The 21604-nt window shown below is 42.5% G+C and overlaps 1 protein-coding gene across 4 annotated transcripts in view; it reads right to left on the minus strand.

Annotated features, from left to right (window-relative positions):
- Positions 1-21604, minus strand: part of CDCA7L (cell division cycle associated 7 like) — a 49126-nt gene that overhangs the window by 1887 nt on the left and 25635 nt on the right. The window contains exons 2-9 of one of the 4 annotated variants that reach the window (XM_014786445.2): positions 12766-12906; positions 8240-8374; positions 4873-5250; positions 3341-3412; positions 3058-3228; positions 2190-2315; positions 1304-1453; positions 96-232 (exon numbers count right to left, since the gene is read on the minus strand). In XM_014786445.2, coding sequence (XP_014641931.2) covers positions 96-232; positions 1304-1453; positions 2190-2315; positions 3058-3228; positions 3341-3412; positions 4873-5250; positions 8240-8374; positions 12766-12906 — 1310 coding nt within the window. Of the gene's footprint in view, positions 1-95; positions 233-1303; positions 1454-2189; positions 2316-3057; positions 3229-3340; positions 3413-4872; positions 5251-8239; positions 8378-12765; positions 12907-21604 lie in introns of all 4 variants that reach the window. The other 3 variants (XM_087428720.1, XM_004418932.3, XM_087428726.1) reach the window with 3 other exon arrangements.

Consider the following 21604-nt stretch of genomic DNA (forward strand, 5'->3'; position numbering starts at 1 on the left):
AATCAGCCTGAAATAAGGCAACCACGACCTGCCTAGAGGGTGTCCCCCACTGGGCCCGTGGATGACAACCTCCATTTTTGGTTTGTGAGACTTACCTCTCCAGATATTCCTTAACGTTATTATAACCGTAAAACTTGGCCAGATGAATGAGGATCCCTGTGGCACAGCGGCCATCACGCTTCCGGCAGTAACTGCAGTTGCAGATCCCACGGCAGGGAGGGCACATCCAATCCTAGGAGAGACACGACAGCAGAAATTTCCCCCATTATCTACAGGCTCTGGCAAGACGAGACGATGGTGAAGCCTGGCTCACCTGGTCTCTCCTCCAATCTTTAATCACATGTTATCTTTCAGTAAATGTCACAAGGTGAAGGCTTATCTAATGTCTCTCCTTCCTCTCACGTGTTTCAAAAAGGCCTAGAAAGGTTGATTACCCAACATCACACATGGAGAAATATTGAAAAATGCTGGTTTTAGACAGGACCAGCTACATAATTAATAGACACCTGTTGAGAAATTTTGGAGAATTTCAGGAGTATTAGACCAAGTGCAGAGCCTCATACAACCGCACAGGTCACACACCTGTGAAGTCGGCCCTGGTTTTGGGAGTGCAGGGTTTCTCAAAAGATCAGTGAGACCCAGGCGTGAATTCTAGCTCTTACACTCCCTTTGTGTGCTTGCTGTAAAACTGCTAGTCAGGTTAAGTGGTTTATATTCATCTGCAAATGGGAACAGTCTATTCACCCCTATGACTGCTGTATAAGAGGTCATGCAGTGGTTAAAAGCACAGTCTCTGGAGCCAGACTACCCAGGTTCAAGGGCATACATACCAATCATGATACTCTTGTCTCATTTTACAGAGGGAACTGAGGCATACAGAGATTACATACCTACCTCATAAGGTTAAATGAGTTAATAACGGAAATAAACTGCATTAACAGATGTGAAACTTTACAGCAGGGCCGGGCATCCTCCACCACAATATACTCGCCCCGGCCTGGCTGGCCCAGGAAAAATCAAGGTAAATTACACCGCTGAAGAAAGGCACCCAGATTCACCTGTACAAACCAAAACTGTAAGAAAGCTTGGCTCTGACCCTGGAAGACCCAATGCCTTCTCTTCCTGTCCTATCTGTTGGTCAGTTTGCTCTCTTTCCAGAAGGAAACTATTTTTCATTTTCCCCAGAGAGAGGAGGGTGGCAGAGACCTACAGAAAGCAGAGCTCTGCAGCTACAGGGAGCCCCAGCTTCTGCCTGCTTCCCTTCACCAACATAGCTCATGACGAAAGTGAACTCCGTTCCTACCGGGTCCAGCAGCGCTGACCGCACGTCCTCCCCGTAGCGATTCCGCAGGCACGGCCCACAAAACTGTCCTCGCACCCCACCGCAGCCCTGGTTCCGACACACCGTCTTGGTGTCGATGGTCTTCTGCCGACACTGATGGCAAGTGTTACCCTAAGGGGGGAAGGCGGTGAGTGGGTGAACAGGGAATTTATAGGGTGAGGCCCACAAGGCCACGGGCTGCATGAAGACGCACTACCTCCCTCCTAGAATTGAGCAGCAGTGTATCTCTGGTACAAACCATGGCACCCTCCAGTAGCCTGTAAGCACTTTTAGTTCTGGGGCCAGAGAAGCATATAAGGGCAGATGAGACTGAGTAAAAAATCTCCTGGTTTTAAAATGTTACAATTAAATTAAAAACATTTTAATACTACCTTAAGACAGTGTCCCATTACTTATCTAAAATATGATGTAGAACAACACAGAGCCTCCCTCCAAATCATTAACAGAAATTTTAACCCATTTCCTACCAACCAAAGATATTCTGTCAAACTTTAGTTTCCATGGTTATATTAACCAAAAAGCACATTATTTTTTTCAATGTTTAAAACAAAAGCCATATAAATATTTAAAATATAACAATTTTAAATAAATATGCTTTTCCAAACTATACCCATCTGCCCCAGATAGAGAGACCTCTCTCCTGGTGAGAATTATGGCACTAAGCCGTCTTCCCTGTCCCAGTGACAGCTGACCCTCCAGTTCAGAGCCCGGCTCTGAGCCCTGGGGCGATGACACAAGGCTGTAAGGCCAGATACAGTTTAAAAACAATGCAGGATTTCAAACACCAGGGCCTTGGACTCCCAGTAAGAATCACAATCATGTGAATTACCCATCATGTATAATTTACCAGAACTTTATCATAGATTTTATCTCGAACAGTTATGGCAACATTTTCTAAGTCCTCTTCAGTGATATCCTCCACAGGCCGAAAAGAAGACAGACGGTGACGCCGTCTATAGCCCTGGCATTTCCCCTGCAAAATAAGCCAAAGCAGAACCTGGCATAAGATATTGAGTGGTTAAAAAGAAACTCATCAAAGTTTTAATCCCTCAGAGTGCTAGCACCATTAATGTTATGTTCCTCTTCTATTTCTCTGGAATCATTCATTCGCTTAATCATTTACTGAGCTCCTGCCACACAGTGCCAAGCTTCCTTCAATGGCAAGGTGATAAATGATAAATGGGAAGCTCCAGTTTTACCTGACCAATAAATGGTCACCTGCCGTAAACTCTGTGAGGACAGGGAAGTGAATCACATTGAAGAGCCAAACCCATAAATGGGAAGGGTCCAAATTTCTCACTCCAGACTGAAAGCAGTTGAAATGCCCCAATCCTAAAACAGAAAAGCTAGGAGGAATCACTGTACTTTCCCAAAAGCAAAACCACAAGCTGCCTGGAGGTATTAACAGGCCTTTGTGGCCTCCACTGGAGATCAAACTGGGGGTCCTACCCGCTGAGTGGCTCCTCGGCTGGGCTTAGATAAAGGACTTGCTCTGTAGCCTAAAGCTTAGACCAGAGGTTCTTCTCAGAGTGTGGTCCCAGGAGCACCAGCGCCCCCTGGGAAGTTGGTGGAAATGCAAATTCTCAGCTGCTGCAGACCTACAAAGTCAGAACCTCTGCACTTTTAACAAGCCCTGGTGTGACTCTGATGAACACTCACATCTGAGGATCACGGGCTTAAAAAAGAAGAATTTGCTTATTATGGTCAGAAAATACCCCACTAATTGTCTTCCTTCTTCTGAAACTGTAAAACTCTTCTGCAAATTTGGCAGCTGAGACAGTGAAGTTCTCCAGAGCAAACTTCTCCGGAGGCCGTGCGCTCCGGGTTGGGTTCGTGCGCCGTGCGGTCTGTCCCTCCGAGAAGGCCCGCCTCACTGTTCTCTTCTTCTGAAAGCAGAGCACAGAGGTATGCAACTGTGTGCTTTCTTGAATAAAAGCCATACGGCAAGCAATTATGTCTATCAGTATTGGAATAAATCGTCATAAGAGTTCCACTTACAGAAGCTGAGTTCGGGGTTCGCACTGGGAAGAAATCTGGCATCGAGTTCAATTCTGCCAATAACTGAGCAAGCTGAAGTTCAGAACAAAAGAGAGGATCTTACAAAAATATTGCCAAGTCTAGTTCATCTAACACCTTATCACGAGTCTTCAGTTTTGCAGCCGTGAGAAACTTCACTCAAGCAGTTTACGTCAGATCTCAACAGTTGTTACATTTTTAACGCCACGTGTAAATATTTTTATCTCCAGCTGTGAGATGCTGATATTACCTTTCATAAGAATAAAATCTAAGCCCATTCCTTACATATAAGGATATGACACAATGAAAACTGTCCAGGAATGACCAAGCCCTGGAGCATGAGGCTGGAATCCTGACTGGGCCACTAATTAGCAGTGTGACCCTGGACCATATCATTTTGCACACCTGAATCAAGTTTCATCATGTTCAAAACAGAAAAGGCCCAAGTACATCATTCTGACAGTTATTTAAAGCTCTAAAACTCATTCTTTAAGTTGATTAATTTCTCATCAATAAAAATAATTTATGAAAATATTTCCAAATAAACACCTAAGAATATCAAATAATAGGCATTAATATGCCAATCAGACAATTTAATTAAGATTCTTTTTAGTTTTAGACTTATGCAAATGTACGGGCGTCACTAAAAAATCATGCAGAACATAGTTCTCATTTTAAAGATAGAGACAGTGCTAAAAATTTCCCTTTGCTAAGCACAAATGTGTCTTAGGACATATTTCACCCAAAAGTAGACTTTATATTTTCCTAGGTAACTTATTAGACATATGAGATTGCATATACAGTATCATTAAATTATGCTTTCTTAAAAGAAAATATTAAAGAAAAAACACTATAATGCTAAAAGTGATGAGTGCTCAAATTATTTTCTTTTAATTCTGTATATATGAAATTATGAAGCAAACAACAGTTATCGACCACATATAGAAAAATCAAATACACATAGCAAAAATTTCATCTTGTTCCATTAATTGTTCTAGTGAAGACATTTTAAAGTGATTCAAAACTATTGAGCTGTTTTGACCTAGACTTCTTTCACTCCTTCAGGTAATGTCTTGAAACCACAGCAGGTCATGACAAGAGAACGGTTTCTAGGTTGAAAGTGACCTGCACATTACAACTCTTAAGTGGGCTTTGTGACATCTTATTTACACTTTGCATCTTTCTGCTGTGAACAGGCCAGCTGTTCACCCTCTCTCATCTCCCATACTGCTATACATTTAGAACTTCACTGGATAAACGGTAAGCAGCATTAGCTCATGGCACCACGTAGGGGGCTAAAAGTGGTCCTGGGGAGTCTCCTGTTCCCAAACCAGAGCTGATCAGGTAATAACTGTGTGGGGTTCAGAAAAAGAGAAAGGATACCCAATACCCAGGACACATTTCCTGACAGAAGCCAAAGCAGCAGCAGCCGTAAAAACAAACAGTTCCGTGAGCCTCGGCAGCCACTGGTCAGGGCGTGGCACAGCCCCCAGACCGCACGCCGCGGGCCTTACCATGGCCTTGTTCTCCTTGATGTTCATGGTCCTTTTCAACAGGGCATCTGAGCTCTCCTGGCCCTCATCCCTGGAGTCATCCTCAGACTCAGAGGCAGAATCATCCCTTTCCTTCCCCTTTCTGCAGCTTTTCTTTCTTCCAAGAATTGATTTTTTATTGTCCTGTAAGCGTGAGCTAGAAAACAGTGGCTCAGAAGCATTGTTTTTATCTGATTTTTTTGCCAGTTTCTTGGTAGGGAACTGAAAGGCTACCCGAAGACCAATGCTGCTTCTTCTAGGCCTGCTCCTTCTAGGCGTAGCCTTTTCTTCTTCATCATCTTCCTCTTCCTCACTCACTAAAGAGGCTTTACTGTCATCGCTCAAATCTGACTCCACGAGCTACAAAATGAAAGAAGGAACAAAGACGTTATCTATAACAGACCTTCGAAAAGACGTATCTTTAAAACCACTCTGACGTTATTTTAGGAAAAAGAATGACCATATGAGTTCCCTCTGAACTCTTCAGTTAAACGCTCACATAGTTTGTTGATGAATATAATCAAAGAGCAAGCACTCTGCTGCTACACTCTGCCCCAGCCACACCCACTGGCAGACTGTGTTCCATCAGAGCATCAGGCTGGGAGCAAAACGCTGACCAAGGGGGCTCTTCCACAGTGGAACAGCCAGGCTGGCACATCTGGAAGCCAAGTAATGAGGAAAATTCAAAGAAAATGGTGTGCATGACATAACAGTTATCGTCAAACAAAAACGGAGTGCTAAGGAAAAAAATATACTGACTATTCTGCCTTAAATAGCAGGAATGAGAATTTTGAGTAAAAGGGACAGGAAAGCTGACCTCACTTCAGTGAAGTGACCAAGGAGCAGGCAGGTGACAGGTCACTGGGGTCAGCGGGGGAAACTTTATCCCCAGGACATGATGGGTTCTCACTCCAAAGGAAGCCCTCCTCCCTTTTCGGTAACCTGCAGACCCATGGGGTGAAATCAAGGCAGAGAGCTCTGCAAGGCTGTCACAGAGCACCAGTTCATCACCTCAGGAAATTCTCACCCCCAATTTTCAAACTCACTAGGTAGTACAGGTCTCCAGCATTAAAACATAACTCAGTTACGTTTTACATGTGAGAACACAGGAAGAACAGAAGGCAGTGGCCAGATGACATTACCCAGGTGACAGTGGATGATAGCTCAGATGTGATGGGACTCTTAGCAATAGTAGACATAGGTTTAAATATTGAGATCAAAGCCATCTCCTGGGCATCTTTCCTTGACCCACATGCTGGAAAGTTTAGTCTGGGAACCTCTGTCGGGGACCCCTAACAATGGGGCTACTGTGAGGAGAGCAGCCAGATGGGCCCAGGATTCAGTTAAACGACTCTGCTTCCTCCTCAGTGACTACTCCCCAAATTCTAGCTGGACTCAAGTTAAAAATAAGGCAGAGGGAGGAAAAATATGCAGATAACTGCCAAACCTTGGCGTATGTATCAATCCACAAGCCAAGTAGAGAAATGAGACCATACTGTACTGATTTATCTATTTTTCTTTAGTATCTTCAACTTTCTACATTAGTAGTTCTGGAATTCAAAATGGTGGGCTGCAGGAGTCCAATTGTAGGAGACATTGTCAGAGAACTTCAGAGGAAACACCTCCCCGATTGGCTTTACTTATTTATCATAATCATCATCTAAACCACCTCTCTTCACCAAGGATGTGGAGTAGCTTATTACTGAGGACTGAAGTAGGAGAACAGCAAACTGTAAATACTAGTGGAGACTCAGACCTGAGGAAAGAACACAAGGGCCAGCACCACTGCTGTGGCTGTTTCACATCTGGCTAGAAGACCACTACACACCAAGATATAGTAAGATCCTATTATCAGAAAAGGTGGTCTCACCAGTTCTCACTAGGCTGGGCAGAAGCTTGGGTAGGGAGACAACAGTGCTTGTTTTCTCACATAATTTTAAAATAAAATTTGCAGGTGGACCTGCCCTGAGCTATGAATTATATCAGAGTCAACGCAACACGTCACAATTCATACCCAAAATTTATAGACTATGAGGGGGAAAAAAGACTTTTGGGCTAATTTACAATCCCATGCTGGAAACTCAAATTCTTTGAATAACCAGATATCGCTTAGCTAAAGAACAGAAGATAAATAAGTCACCAAGAGTAGATGATACCCATTAGGGTTTGGAAGGATCTTAGTGTCTTGCTGGCAAGAAACCAGAGACTTGTTGGCCAGAACACATGAACTGCCATACAGCTTCTGTAAAGAAAGCCAAAGGAGGGCTGGGGCTACAGGCTGGCACAGCTCTGTGTTGCTATTCACAGAAAAAAATCACCATCAAACAAAGCAGCCTACTATTAGGGCTTTCAGGCCTTAAGTTCCCCAAGAAAAGGTGAGAGACAAAACGAACCTACTAGTTATAGCTAATTTAAACTTCTACAGAGTTCCATGCCAGAAGTGGTTCCTTAGGAGGTTCTAAGCGTGAAGAGGCTTAACCTCTATCCTTTATCTTGATACCAAAGAAGGAAGTGGTACATTGATTTTGGGGGGATAAATATATACTAGTCGGCAGTAAACTGGCCTAAACATACGGAATAAAAGTAAGAGATCAACCAACAAGTCTCTTGATGGCAAAGTGCTGACAGCAGATTTCTCTCAGGAAGCGGGCAGGCCTGGGTCATCTTTATCATTAGAAAGCATGTCAGCATCCAAATCAAGAATGCACAGGGAAAACTCTAAGTTTGTACCACAGCTAAATTTTTGCCAAATTAACTCCAAACCTAAGAACACTACTTTGCACACAACAAGAAATGACTTTAATGAACTTGTTACTCCCAGATAGACCCTCCTCTTTTCCGATAAAAAAGGTTCAAGAGAGTGTGAAATAGGGCCAGCCCCGGTGGCCTAGTGGTTAAGTTGGGCGCACTCCGCTTCAGCAGCCTGGGTTCAGTTCCTGGGCGTGGACCTACACCACTTGTCTCTTGGTGGCCATGCTGTGGCCGCGGCTCACGTGCAAAAAAGAGGAAGATTGGCAACAGATGTTAGCTGAGGGTGAATCTTCCTCAGCAAAAAAAAAAGTCTGAAATAAATTCTTTGATAAGGACAATAAGGGACACCTGGGACACACCCCCCAAAACTCCAAAGGGGAAGACAACTGGATTTTCTCTAAGAGAACAATGGACTAGGGACCAGAGATTAGCCTTAGAATAGCAATTTTTATATTTTGTTAACTAGCTTATATGATAAACATGTAAGAAAAAGTAAAATCTTTTCATGTGGGAAGTGACTTCTTACAAATAAAAATACAGTTCACAAATAGGACTAAAAATACTACAGTCCACACTCCCTCATATTGATAATTATTACCATTACTTCTGGGTTACTGTTTACATTCAGATCACTCTGCGTAAATCCTTCAAAATCTTCCATCTCTGAGTCAGTGTCCTCTATAAAAATTCTTCTTAGCTCTTCCGTAAAGTATTTGGAATGGAATCGCACATCCTGCTAAATTAAAAACACACGTCATGGAGAAAAAAAGAAGAATAGAGGTTACCAGAGGCCAGGGGGCAATGCGGATTTATTGTTTAATGGGTAGAGAGTTTCTGTTTAAGATGATGAAAACATTCTGGAAATGCATAACAGTGACAGCTGCACAACACTGTGAATGTACTTAATACCACTTAGTGTCTTGCTAGCAAGAAACTGGGGACTTGTCTACACTTAAAAATGGTTGAAAATGGTAAATTTTATGTCATGTATATTTTACCACACTAAAAACACACATATATACATATTTTCTAAAGCTCACAGAAATGCAGACCCACAAATCTAACGATTTCAAAAAATCAGCATGGCCACAGCCTCAACCAGCTTCTTGTGTGACTCACAAGTGCTGATGGAATGCAGTGTCCCCTGCCAGGGCTGGCCTTCGGGAACGTCTGCTTTCACACAGAACCGAAAACACAAGGGAAGAAGATGTGAGGAGAAAGCCTGGCTCCCTCTCACTTGCTGGCTGTCCTTTCTATCAGCCATCCAAAGCCCGTCTCCTCCACGTCGGTGAGCATGCTTCCCTCTCACAGACAGCAAGTTTCTCTGTAGGAAAGAGCTGGAGCCTCTCACACCCCTCCCCGCCCACTGCTGAGGAGACTGCGGTTGCTCCATTACCAATTACCGCAGGGGACCGACGGAACACGCGCTCCAACCCTCCCCGACCCCTCCTCTCCCACAGGAGGGAGAGGCCGGCAGCCACCAACAGGTAGCAAGTGAGCAGAAGGAAAGATGTTACAGGACTGACTCTTAAAAAGGAAAGACATTTTCCAATAATGACATTTTCTTTCTTTTGAACTAATAAAAAGGAAACCAGGCTCTCTAAATGGCAGGCCTGAAAGAAAGGAGAGGGAAAAGGAAAAACTGCAGTGCAGAGAGGAGACCCACAAACCATACTCCTCCAAGCTGGCAACCAGGGTCGGAGTCCGTGTCCCCAGCTGCCTCTGACGTCTCTTCCTCCTGCACCCAATATAGCAATGACCCCTTATCATACCACGTTTGGTTGGAGAATCTTTATCTCCCCCTGCCTTTCCCTGACTTTAATTATATACTTTTTCGAGCTCAGATAATCTCTGGGGAAAAACAGATATAACAGATGAGTGGGAAAACTTAGGAGGGGATAGAGAAAGAAATGCCTATATCCAGCATTTTTTTTGCTTAAAAATGTCTCCTATGAATTATTATGGGTAATTGGAGTGAGTGTGCTCAGAGCTAAATTACTTTGTTCCTTTGTTGATAGCTGTGGTGCAGCTGCTTGAAAAAAAATGCACACACAAAAGGGAAGTTTCTTTAAAGTGAAATTCAAATTGTGTTTAAGGGAGACTGAAGTCATATCGTGTGCAAGTTCATGCATCTTCTCTCGGCTGGTTAAAATGGATCGTGAGTGTCTGGGGTCAGGTGTGGAAGCAGCAGGCCAGGGTTTATTAGTAAGGAAGAAGGGTACACAGCTGGCTCCTCAGGAACCCATCAGGAACCTGCTATCTCCAAGTACAGGAAACATCTGGCTCACAGAGCCCTGAGCCGGCCCCTGCAGGCTGATTTAGGGCAATGAGGCCTATGTGTAAATGTTATTATATACCCAAAGTCTCTGCCTAGGGCCCAAAGACAACAGGTCATGCCTTAGAGCAGCAAGTTCCAACCTTGCAGTCCTTCTGGCTCTTTCTGTCCTTTGAGCTGACCTCACAAGGCAGTGATCAGCCTGGGAGAAATCAGTATCTTTGATAGCTGGTTCTGACAGAGAAAAACAACTTAGCCACAGTCTTAAACTAAGGCCTATGCTTTTATTCTGCTTATTCCAAGGGTGTAAAAATTGTTTTTAATATGGTCTGCATGAAGCAAATATCCACTCCACACAGCTTCACTGCATTCTCGGTTACAACCCTCACACAGCTCTTGGCTCTCCGGGATCTTTTTGTTATCGTTTAAAATCAATATGAGGCAACGTATCATGGGCTTTGGTCACCTATATCTACAATGATCAAGAATGTAAGCAAATAACAGATGGGAAGAGGAGCTAACAGAGTGATTCCATTTTCCATTTGGAAGCTCATATGACATGAAGAAACAGACTGGACAGTGATGGCAGGCTGAACCAGTCAGACAAGCATCCTACTTCAATTGCTTCACAAATCCCACCCATTGCTCATTCACCAATGGGTGCTGGGTGCGTGAAACAAGAGGAAAGGGACAACAAAGCAAGCACTCTGAGCCAGGAGAGCTGGAAAGCACCATTCAAGTAAGAGGTCCCTTCCATCAAAGAGCTATAATTTAGTGGGGGAGCTGGACAAGACCATAAGTACCCATGGTGAGGATCAGTGTTATAAGGCAGACACGAGCAATATGGTGTATAGAAAGAAAGAAAATCCAGTAAGACTTCATGCAAGAAGCAGCATTTGAACTGGATCTGAACTAGGGTAGAGTCTAGACAATGATGAGAAAGTACCCAGGCAGGATGAAAGCACGGACCAGTGTACACAAAGGACAGAAGAGCGGACGACGAAGGAATCACTGCAGCTTCCGGTCTACTGCAGCACAGCAGGCAGGAAAGAGTGGTGGGAGGTAGGACGGTGAGAAGTGATGCTCCTAGATTTGGAACATCCCAGCCCAGCCACTTCTCAGATGTGGGGCCTCACACTAGTCATTTCACCTCCCTGGGCTTCAGTTTTATCACCTGTAAAATGGGGATGATAATAGCACCTACACCTGCCCAGGGAGGTATGTGAATTAAATGCAATCTATATGACAAGCACACTGTCACAGGCCATGGAGGGCATGCTGGGTCAGACGGTGGGGGTGGGGCAGGAAGGGCAGGCTCCACTGCATGGAAGCGGCAGTCGTTGCAGCAACAGAAGCAGCTGCTTTGTTTCTTAAGGCCTGCTGCGTGCCAGGCCCTGTGCTCGGCACTTTACACACCTCCTGCACTGCTCAGAATGCCCCAACTCTCCCTCACTGCCTGACTATGCTTGAATGGAGAGACCGGCAATTTCTGAGTAAGGGAGGATTGTGACCAGAACTCAGTTCTACAACCGAGGTGAGGGCGATGAGAACTATGGTAGCTGAAAACGGAAGAGAAGCTGGAAGGGATGGAGGTGAGGAACATGGCAGAAGATTCGTCAACTCCTGCAAGGGAGTCGGGGAGATGGGAGAAGAGGAGGAGGAGTCAAGAACACCGAAGATGGAGATAAAAATGGGGAAGACAGACAACCAGGGGAGGGAAAACGGGGAGTTTCAGATCTCCCTTGAACAATCAGGATCTGTCCAACTGGCAGTCAGAAATAAAGCTGGGGCTGCAGAGAGAAGCCAAGCCATAAAGAACTTGGAGATAAGAGCTGAAACAAGGCCAATCACTGAGATCACTCAGTGAAAAGGACTGAAGACAAAATCTTGGAGAACATCCACATATGGGGACAGGAAAGAGAAGAGATGACAACAAAGAACAAAAGGTGTAAGAGAGAGGACGAGACCAAGGGGAGTGGAAGCAGACGGCTGGTGGGGTCAAATGCTGCAGAGACATCAAGTCAGATGAGGACCAAAGACACCAGAAAGGCCCCTGCAACCTGGGAAAGAACAGTTCCCACCGAGGCCAAACATACACAGTCAGTGGAGTAATCAAGCAGGCACTTCACTTATACGATTAACTGCTTCCCTTCCTATACTTGCCCAGTTGAAGCAAGGTGGGTTTAATTTACAGCCGTTTAAGAAAGGCCATGGTTGAGGGAGAATGAGGAATTTGGAGTGCCACAATGAATTCAGAAGAAAAAGGGATGCAAGGCCAGATATTTTGATTGACCGTGCTTTTGCTAAAGCACGATATAAACCTCCAGGGATCTAACTCTCGGAGAACTGTAACTTGTGTTTGCCACAGATCAAAGTAATTAAAGAAAGAATAATGCTCTCCCCAGCAATTTCAAGAGTGAGGTGCTGACAGAACCACGCTGCTGGAGCACAGAGACGCAATTGTCTCATGGAAACCACACATTCCTGCACTGTGCTGTGCGGTGTGGGCTATCGCGGTGCAGGGCTGGCCCCCCACTGCCAGCTGTGTGGGAGGACTCTGAATACAGCCTCACCACAGGCTGCAGCCTGAGGCTGTAAAGAAAATAGATTTGATCATGTGAGTCCCCTTTATTAAACAAAAATAATTGTTCGTAGAAAGGATTTAAACAGCAAAAGTGAGTTAGGTACTCTCACCAGTTTCTTGAAACATGAAGGCATAACACACAAAACAAAATGCTCGACAATTAACTGGTATCACCAATCTCAGACCATGTTCAAAGAAAAGACTATCTGAACCAAGATCCCGGCTTCCAGATGAACATGCCTGTCTGGAAAGGAAGCATCCATACCTGTTTCCCTGACTCCAGTGAGTCAAAACTATCGCAGCTCTCCTCTGATGAGAGGGTTTCCATGGGAACATCATCTCGGAATCCAACGAACTCTTCATCATCACTGGGGGCGTTAAAGATGTCAGCCACTTCTTTAGGGATCTGTTTTGGATTCAAAAAGACGAAGATAAAACCAGGGGCTGTTATAATCACTTAAGGAAATTTTCTAGACAGGAGTAGGAATTACCATTTCTTAACTTTATCTATCTGCCATGGTTGCTGAGAAGACCCCAGTAACCCTGAGCAAAATGTGCTTCAGCTGAGACTTAGTGGCAACAAAGGAAGAGGGGAGGAAAGGACTTTTCTTTTTCAAATTCTAGAGATACATCCCATCTTACAGACAATGTCAAGGCCATGCCTAAATAGAAGCCATTTTGATCTCCTGGCAAAAGATAAGAAATTAGGCATTGATTTCTGAGAAACCAATGATCTCTCTATTTTTCTCCTATAGTGAATTTGTCTTTAAATGTCATCCATGTAAAAAAGATTCCATAAGATATTACTAAGCTCCTCTTAATTTCCACCTACAGTCCTCTATTTTTCTGTTCTTTGTCATATGCTGATTCAGAGATATGAAAATACATACAACGAAATAAGTAGCTTTCCTTCTTTTCTATATTCTGAATCAATTTAAGTAATTTTAGAATTAATTCCAAGAGAACCTAAACGTTATTAGAGGCAATTATTCCCAGAGAGAATGCTGTCAGCACATTTAATCTAACAAATATGTATCTGCTGAGTTCATTTTCATATGTTGAATACCTATTCGTACCTATTTGAAAAAGTTCAAACACATAAAAACGTAAAAACGTGAAAGCATAGTACAAACGTTGCTATATTCTTCACCTGGAACCCCCATTTGTCACCACATTTGCTTTCTTTCTCTCTTGCAACAAATATTAGGTACAACCACAGGCGTTTGCTGATATTTGACTGTTTTTGATCTAGGAAAACAGCAGTTTAGTTTGAGCCAACGTAACTCATGTGTGTTTAAAGTAATTTTCAGACATCATAATAATTCACCCTAAAATACTTCAAAACACATCTCCCAGCACACATTTCTCCTACAGAACCAAAAAAACATAATTGTACCTAAAACAATTGACATCAATTCAATAATATCATTTACTATAAGTCCATATTTAGATGTCTGCAAATGTCCCCAAAATGTCTCTCATAACGTTTTGGGGGCAAACGGGATCCACTCAAAACAAGGATTACGCATTGTATTTGATTGTTTTTTCATGACATTAAGGAGGCCCAAAACGTCAGGTTATCCCTCATTAGTAGTCTTTTTAAATGTAATTATAAAAACTTTCAAACATGTTCATAAGTAGATGGAACAGCATAATGAACACATGTGTGGACTCCCTAGCAATTATCTGCCCGTGGCTAATCTTACTTCATCTGTATCCCTACCCAACTGTCCTCCTTCCGAATTACTTGAAAGCAATTGTAGACATAGCATCATTTCACTCTGTTTCATCAGCAAATACACAGTCTGTGTTCACAGTTCTAGTAATTTATCTTTTATAACTCACGGTTTATTTGTACCATGATCCAAATAAGGTCCACACATTGGTCAATAGGTCTCTTAAGTCGTTTCTCATGTCTCCTTCATTTTTAATATTTTTCCTGAACTCATTTTTGAAGAAACTGGGTCATTTGACTATAGAGTTTGCCAGATCTTGGAGGGTTCTTTTTTTGTAGCCCCAAGATGGTATTTAGCAAACTCCTCTGTCCCTTTGGATTTCCTGTAACTTGGTAGTTGAATCTAGAGGCTCAGTCAGATTAAAGTTTGCTTCTTTTTGGCAAGACTGCTTCGTAGGTAGTGCTGCATTCTTCCTTCAGAAAGCACATCATGTCTGCTTGTCTCTCCTTTTTAGTGGTGATGTTGGTTATCAACAAGTTAAGGTAGGATCAGCCAGATTTCTCCTTAGCAAAAATACCTCTTCCTCTTTTCGCTTAATAAGAAATAACCTTAATAAGAAATAAGCAGGGTGATATTTGAGATTCTCCAAGGAGCCCTGACATTTAGAAATCAAGACCTGAGAATGTGGTGTGCTCCTTGCTAGTGAAGCATCGTTGCTTCTAGGCTCTTTGACTGGACATGGACAGAGCAAGGATATTTCAAATATCTTAAATTACAAGTTCACCGTGACACTTAGAATTCAAATCCAACATGGCAGGATTCTTCCCTCCCTCCCTCCCTCCATCTCACATTAGTATCTCCTTTCCCCCACAATGAAAACCCCAATTCCCGGTATTTCTCATATACTTACCCATTTGCTCCACCTACAATACAGTCAGACACCACATACGGACATTTTGGTCAACAACGGACCACATATATGGCAGTGGTCCCAAAGATTAGTACCGTATAGCCTAGGTGTGTAGTAGGCTACACCATCTAGATTTGTGTAAGTACACTCTCTAGGATGTTTGCACAATGACAAAATCACCTAACAATGCATTTATCAGAACGTATTCCCGTCGCTAAGCGATGCATGACTGTACACACAAAATAGTTTCAAACTTACATCACCAACACCACTACGAACGATACCGTCAACAACAAACAATCAAGTTCAAGATTTCTTTGTAGTTCTGGCTATCCTTGGAACACAGTTCCACCATATACTAGATCTTTTCCATGAGATAATTAAACAATCATTGTACTTGGGGAGGCAAAAGTACTTTACATGTACTTCCTGTTTCATCATGCTGTATATTAAAGATATGCCCTCAAGAGTCAAGATTTTAATAAAATAATTTTTACTGCACAAGACAGTCTTATGTGAAACTGGCATTTTCTTTTAAAATTGAGTGTATGGAGGTGAAGAATGTGATGCCACTAGCACAGTTGGGTGCCAGTGCCTTGATTCATGCTAACGGCTAGCAGTTTTCTCTGCCTTGCTTTTGCACAATCAGTACAAATTTAAAAAGGCAAGTAATGTCTCAGTATTATTACGATAAAAACTTTGTCCTCATGGAACCCTGAGAGGGCATCGGGGTTCCCCAGACCACACTCTGACCACTGCACTAGCATATATAGAATTATGTATTCAAAAGTTACTTGAATTCTTTGAATTCTTTTTCTCTGTGCATTGAATTAATTTTACAGTCAGTTAGGTTCATGTGAGAAATTACTAATCCGTAATCTACTTACTTTATCATGATTTTAATGCTTCTTGTTTAAAAAACAATTAGAAAGTTAATGGTTCAATCAAAGGAATTTTAACATTTTGTTTTTAGAGAACACAAATCCAGAAATTAAATACACGTTTAACGATGTCAGAGGGTTAATACACCCACTTTCCCACCATCTAATGAAATCACCTCAAGGGACAAACAGGCAGACATTTACAGAATTAGAGTTCCACTAACAATAGGAAAAAAACTGCCACACTTATGCTAAGAAGAAACTCCTAAATGAAGTCTAACTCTGAGATGGTTCTTGGGAGAAAAATTAAAACTTTTCATAAGGAGGTAAATTTAACAGTATTTAGCACCCTTATCTTTTCAAAGACACCTTTTGTTGTTGTTTAGCCATCAGACCCAATACTCCAAAAATATACTCGTACTAGAGAAACAGATAATACTTATGAAAGTGTATGTTAGACTTTACATAATAGCCTCGAGTTCAGTTCCTGAAGTGGCACTGAGAGAGGGACGGTGAGTTGGTTTCAGTCTTTTTCCTTCTGACTTATCACCATTCTATGAATTAAAAAGCCTGGCTGGCCCAGAAGCTTGTTTTAACATAAAGAGTTAAAGAAGGAGGAACATCCCATGTCAGGATTTAATTTTAATGAAGCACATATAAGGAATGGAGAGGCTGGCGGTAAGAATAAACTGCTTCCAGCAGCAACCGCATTAGCCTTGGGGCTACTGTCACAGCCGCCACTACTGCGAAGCCTGTGCCCGCCCAATTCCTCCTCCTTTATCTATGACTTCTGCATCTGCTCCAGAGGTGCCATTAGTGGGTGTGATTACCGGTTAGGAACAAAAGGAAAGAACACACTTTCAAAAAGGAAAAACCACTATGCATTCTTGGGGCATGTGGGGCTCTGTTTCTTGCTGCCTAACTTCAAAAGGCACTTAGAAAAGAGTTTCAGAAAATCACAAGCCCCAGGATTTAGTCTCCGTAAAACATGCAAGTGTCTTCAATGCCACAAACTGTTTAACAGACTCCATCAAGAAGACAGATTTGCATACAAGGGACACAATAAGAGAGGATTCATAGGGACATCCTTCTTTTGCATGACCAGTTCAACAATATATCAATATATTAGGCCCAAGTATCTGCCATTTCTGTTCCATTCAGCAGTGATCCACTGGGTAGCTGCGTAGTCTAGACAGAGAGTACAACAGACTGTTTTCCCAAAGCTTATGTTCCATTTGATTACAATGCCAATCATAAGACTCACCAAATAAGAAAAAGACAAAAAGTAAGCATTATTAAAGCAAATTAAACTGAAAAGAAAATACAAAAAATTCCCAACCAGTGGGTTCTATTTATAGTAGCCAAACTTGCACATTAGGAAAACTGCACTCAAGCTAACCAAACACAAATCAAGAAAAATTCCCTTCTGAAAGTGAAAAGACTGTTATATTATTAATGATTATTTTTTTAAATACACACATTTATTCTACTTCTCAATTCTGTCCTTGTTGGGATAACAATGTGAACTGAATATCATCCAAGGTCAAGTGGAGGACCAGGACTCAATTCTCCTACAAGGACACAGGCACTAGGACGGAGCCCCAAGCACCCAACCCAGGGCCTTGCCTAAAGCAGGTCACCAATCAATTCCTGCCGAGGGTATTTACATGCATCTGACCTTGCACTCCTCTTCCTAGGAAGGTATACTTTCCTAGGAAAGGTGTACTGCATCAAAAGGTGCACTCTGTAACATTCCTATACAAGAAGAATTAAAGATTTTCACCCAGAATACCAGGACATCTACATACAAAGTAGTCATAGTCATAGCTCCTCTTTCAGAAAGGACTGCCAATTTCACTTATAAGCCCTACAAATTACCTTAGAGCTCATCTTGGGAACAAAGAATACAAACTCAACAGGCTTTGGGGCCAAGCAGGCCAGCAATGAAGGCAGCAGCTCACAGTAAGGGAACATGGAATAGTGCTGACTTGGTGAGCTGAAGACACGAGTACAGAAAGGGCAGCCACTCCTCCACTCCAGCGGACCACTGCTGTGCAGGAACAGGGGATCCCATGTGCCCAACCTTCAACCTTTCCAAAGAAACCAGGAATCTGAGCCTTGGTGAGAAATCTCCCAGTTTTAAAACGTCAGCTTCTAATGTAAGGACCGCTGATGCAAATAATCCATAAATCAAAACTGAGGGGAGTTTATTATGAACTAAGTCTGAAGACTATAGCCCGGGGCCTTCCTTCCTCAAGGAAGAAAGGGCACCAAAGAAATGGGGTGTACAGAGTGGTTATATACCATGTTGGAACAAAAAGCATACATCACATATGATAGGAATGTCCCTTTTACGACTGTCACGAGATGCTTAGTTGGCTCAGCAGGTTAAGTCGTGAGCAGGTCAGCAGTCACAAGGTGAGCACAGCAGGTTGGTAATTAATCCTTAGTTTCCAGGAAGAGATGCTTATCCTTAAAGAAATGCCAATGTGGGGGCAGCTACATCCCTACCTTTAAGGGCATCATTCTTATCTTTGGCACATAGTAAATGTTTAAGGCAGATGTACAACGCATGCTCAATAGGCCATGTCAGGCCCTTTTGGAAAAACAAGGTTAGGCGGAATTAGTTTTAAACTAAATGGCCTCCTCATATACTCTAATATATCCTATTGCTTTTCATTTATTTATCAGGACCAACCACCTGCAGTCTGAGTCTCAAACGCGTTCAGGGAAAGCACACGGTAGAACTCATGGTGCTTTGTGGAACACGAAGGTAATTCTAAATACCAAAATTGCAAATATTATCAACCATATATCCACTAGTGTCTGGTACTAATAGTACTGGACACCAAAGTGTTAAGGAAATTAAGTAAAAAGAAAAACTTTAAATTAAAAATAGCCCTTCCCTTGTTCCTAGCACCACTATTCACAAAAGCCAAAAAGTGGAAGCAACCCAAGTATCAATCGACGGATGAATACATACACAAAATGTCATATACACATGCAATGGAATATTATTAAGCTTAAAAAGGAAAGAAATCCTACAAATATCAAATCAGTTCGTTGTACACCTGAAACTAATATAATGTTATAGGTCAATCATACCTCAATAAAAAATTAACAACAAAAAAAACTACCAAGTCTGAATCAGTCGGTCAGGGCCGGGGTTTGAGATTCCGCATGTCTAACAAGGTCCCCGGTGACACCCATGCACTTGTGTGCAGAACACATTTTGAGTATGGAGGTTCGAGCCCATTTTCTGTTCCTCTCTTGCAGTACATAACTTTTCCTGCTTCATACTAGCTCTTCAGGTGCACATCTTAACCTCCATACTACACAGCTAACTCTCATAGCAGACTCTGGATCTCTTTGGCATCTGTCTTTCTCACCCTGCCTCCCTAGTCTAGCACCAAGAATAGTCTTGTATACTTAGAGATACTTAATAAATATTTAAGTAATTGATGAGCAGGATCAACTAATTAAAAAAGAAAAAGGCAATCCTGTCACATGCTACAATATGCGTGACCCGTGAGCACATTACGCTAAGTGAAATAAGCCAGTCACAAAAAGACAAATATTGTATGATTCCACTCATACAATGTACCTCATGTGAGTAGTCAAACTCATAGACACAGGAAGAGAATAGTGGTTGTTGGTAGGGGCTGGGGAAAGGGGGAAATGGGGAGTGGTTGTGTAATGGGTACAAAGTTTCAGTTTTGCAAAATGAAGACGTTCTGGAGATTGCACAACAATTTATGGTTTCACAACAATTTAAATGCACTTAACGCTACTTAAAAATGGTTAAGATGGTAAACTTTATGTTATGTGTACCTTACCACAATTTTTCAAAATTCAATAATAAAGACAAATTTAAAAAGATAATTAAAAAATGTGGGGAAAATCTTCCTTCCTTAAACACATGCACTCTTTTCCAAATTCACAGAACAAGTCTAGACCACCACCCAATTCTCATGCCACCAGCACTTTAGGGGCATGTGGTTTGAAAATCCAACTCCGTCACCTAAAGGAGATTCTGATACATCACTCACTTCATGTATCCAGGACTCAGCTGTAACGACTGGCAGAACCACACCTTGAACCCAGGTATCTGGGCTCCTAAGCCCAGAAGTTAACTGAAAGTCTGCGGTACACAGCTGTCTGCAGAACCAAGCTTGGTTGGCATCCAGCTTTGTCCTAGCCCAACTAAGCTGACTAATAAAAGTAAATCCTGCTGAGTAGCCTCCTGCTTCTCATTTAGCAGGTGCCTTGCCAGCATTTCTTGAGTAACACAAAACAATACTTTCAAGGTCTCCATTTCACTTTAACCTCTGCCAGCCTGAGCCTCAATTAAAATTCAATAAAAAAAAACTAATAAGCTATAAAAAAATGCCTCAAACTGCCAGCTGCTCTTTTTTTTGTGTGTGTGTGAGGAAGATCAGCCCTGTGCTAACATCTGCCAATCCTCTTCTTTTTTGCTGAGGAAAGACTGGCCCTGGGCTAACCTCCGTGCCCATCTTCCTCCACTTTATATGGGACGCCGCCACAGCATGGCCTGACAAGCAGTGCATCGGTACACACCCGGGATCCAAACCAGCGAACCCTGGGCCGCCGCAGCGGAGCACGCACTTAACCACTTGCACCACCAGGCCGGCCCCGCCAGCTGCTTTTCAATCAGGTATTTACCTACCTTTGAAAAAAATTAATGTACCATTAATTTAAAATTTTAAAATTAAGTATAAACTTTTTAATTAAGGCTTTTCCATATCTCAATGATATCTAAACTCATTCTTCCTGCATTAAAAATTACCACCTCCTAGCCAGGAGTAACATATTTATCATCTATTTGTTTTTGAAAGAAAAGAAACAGATTCTCTTTAAGGCCAAGTGATTCAAGAGCTGACTTTGAAAAAGCTTCAAGAAATGTTTCTTATTCCAGGAACCCCAGTGTATATTTCACCTGAAAAAAAGTTCCATTTTAAGCCCTAAAGAGCTTTACAAAAGAAATTTGTGCACACTATTACATTTTCCTTATTAAGTGTTTTGAAAGCAATTTTGATAGCAAGGATGGCCAAATTTGCAGGATGTACTATCTTGCATTTCTGAAAGAGACTTTTTACACAGAGGAAAGCATTCTTTCAACCTACCACAAAGGGGGTTGTTTTGCATCATTTTCTACCAGAAATACTGTCATTTCCTTAAATCTCTTATGACTAAATTGCTTGGTCCATAAGAAATGTATGTATACCTTGCACCCTTTATAAAAACTAACTCAATATGGATCAGACCTAAATATAAAACCTAAAACTATAAACATCCCAAGCACAGTACAGATTTCTTTTTTTTTTTTTGGGAGGAAGATCAGCCCTGAGCTAACATCCATGCTCATCCTCCTCTTTTTGCTGAGGAAGACCGGCTCTGAGCTAACATCTAGTGCCAATCCTCCTCCTTTCCCCCACCCCCCAAAGCCCCAGTAGATAGTTGCATGTCATAGTTGCACATTCTTCTAGTTGCTGTATGTGGGACGCGGCCTTGGGAGGGCGGGAGAAGCGGTGCGTTGGTGTGCTCCCAGGATCCGAACCCCGGCCGCCAGTAGCGGAGCATGCGCACTTAACTGCTAAGCCACGGGGCTGGCCCCAC

The sequence above is a fragment of the Ceratotherium simum genome, chromosome 1 (genome assembly GCF_057802395.1).
Source record: "Ceratotherium simum simum isolate JZ-2026a chromosome 1, ASM5780239v1, whole genome shotgun sequence".
Lineage (NCBI taxonomy): Eukaryota > Metazoa > Chordata > Mammalia > Perissodactyla > Rhinocerotidae > Ceratotherium > Ceratotherium simum.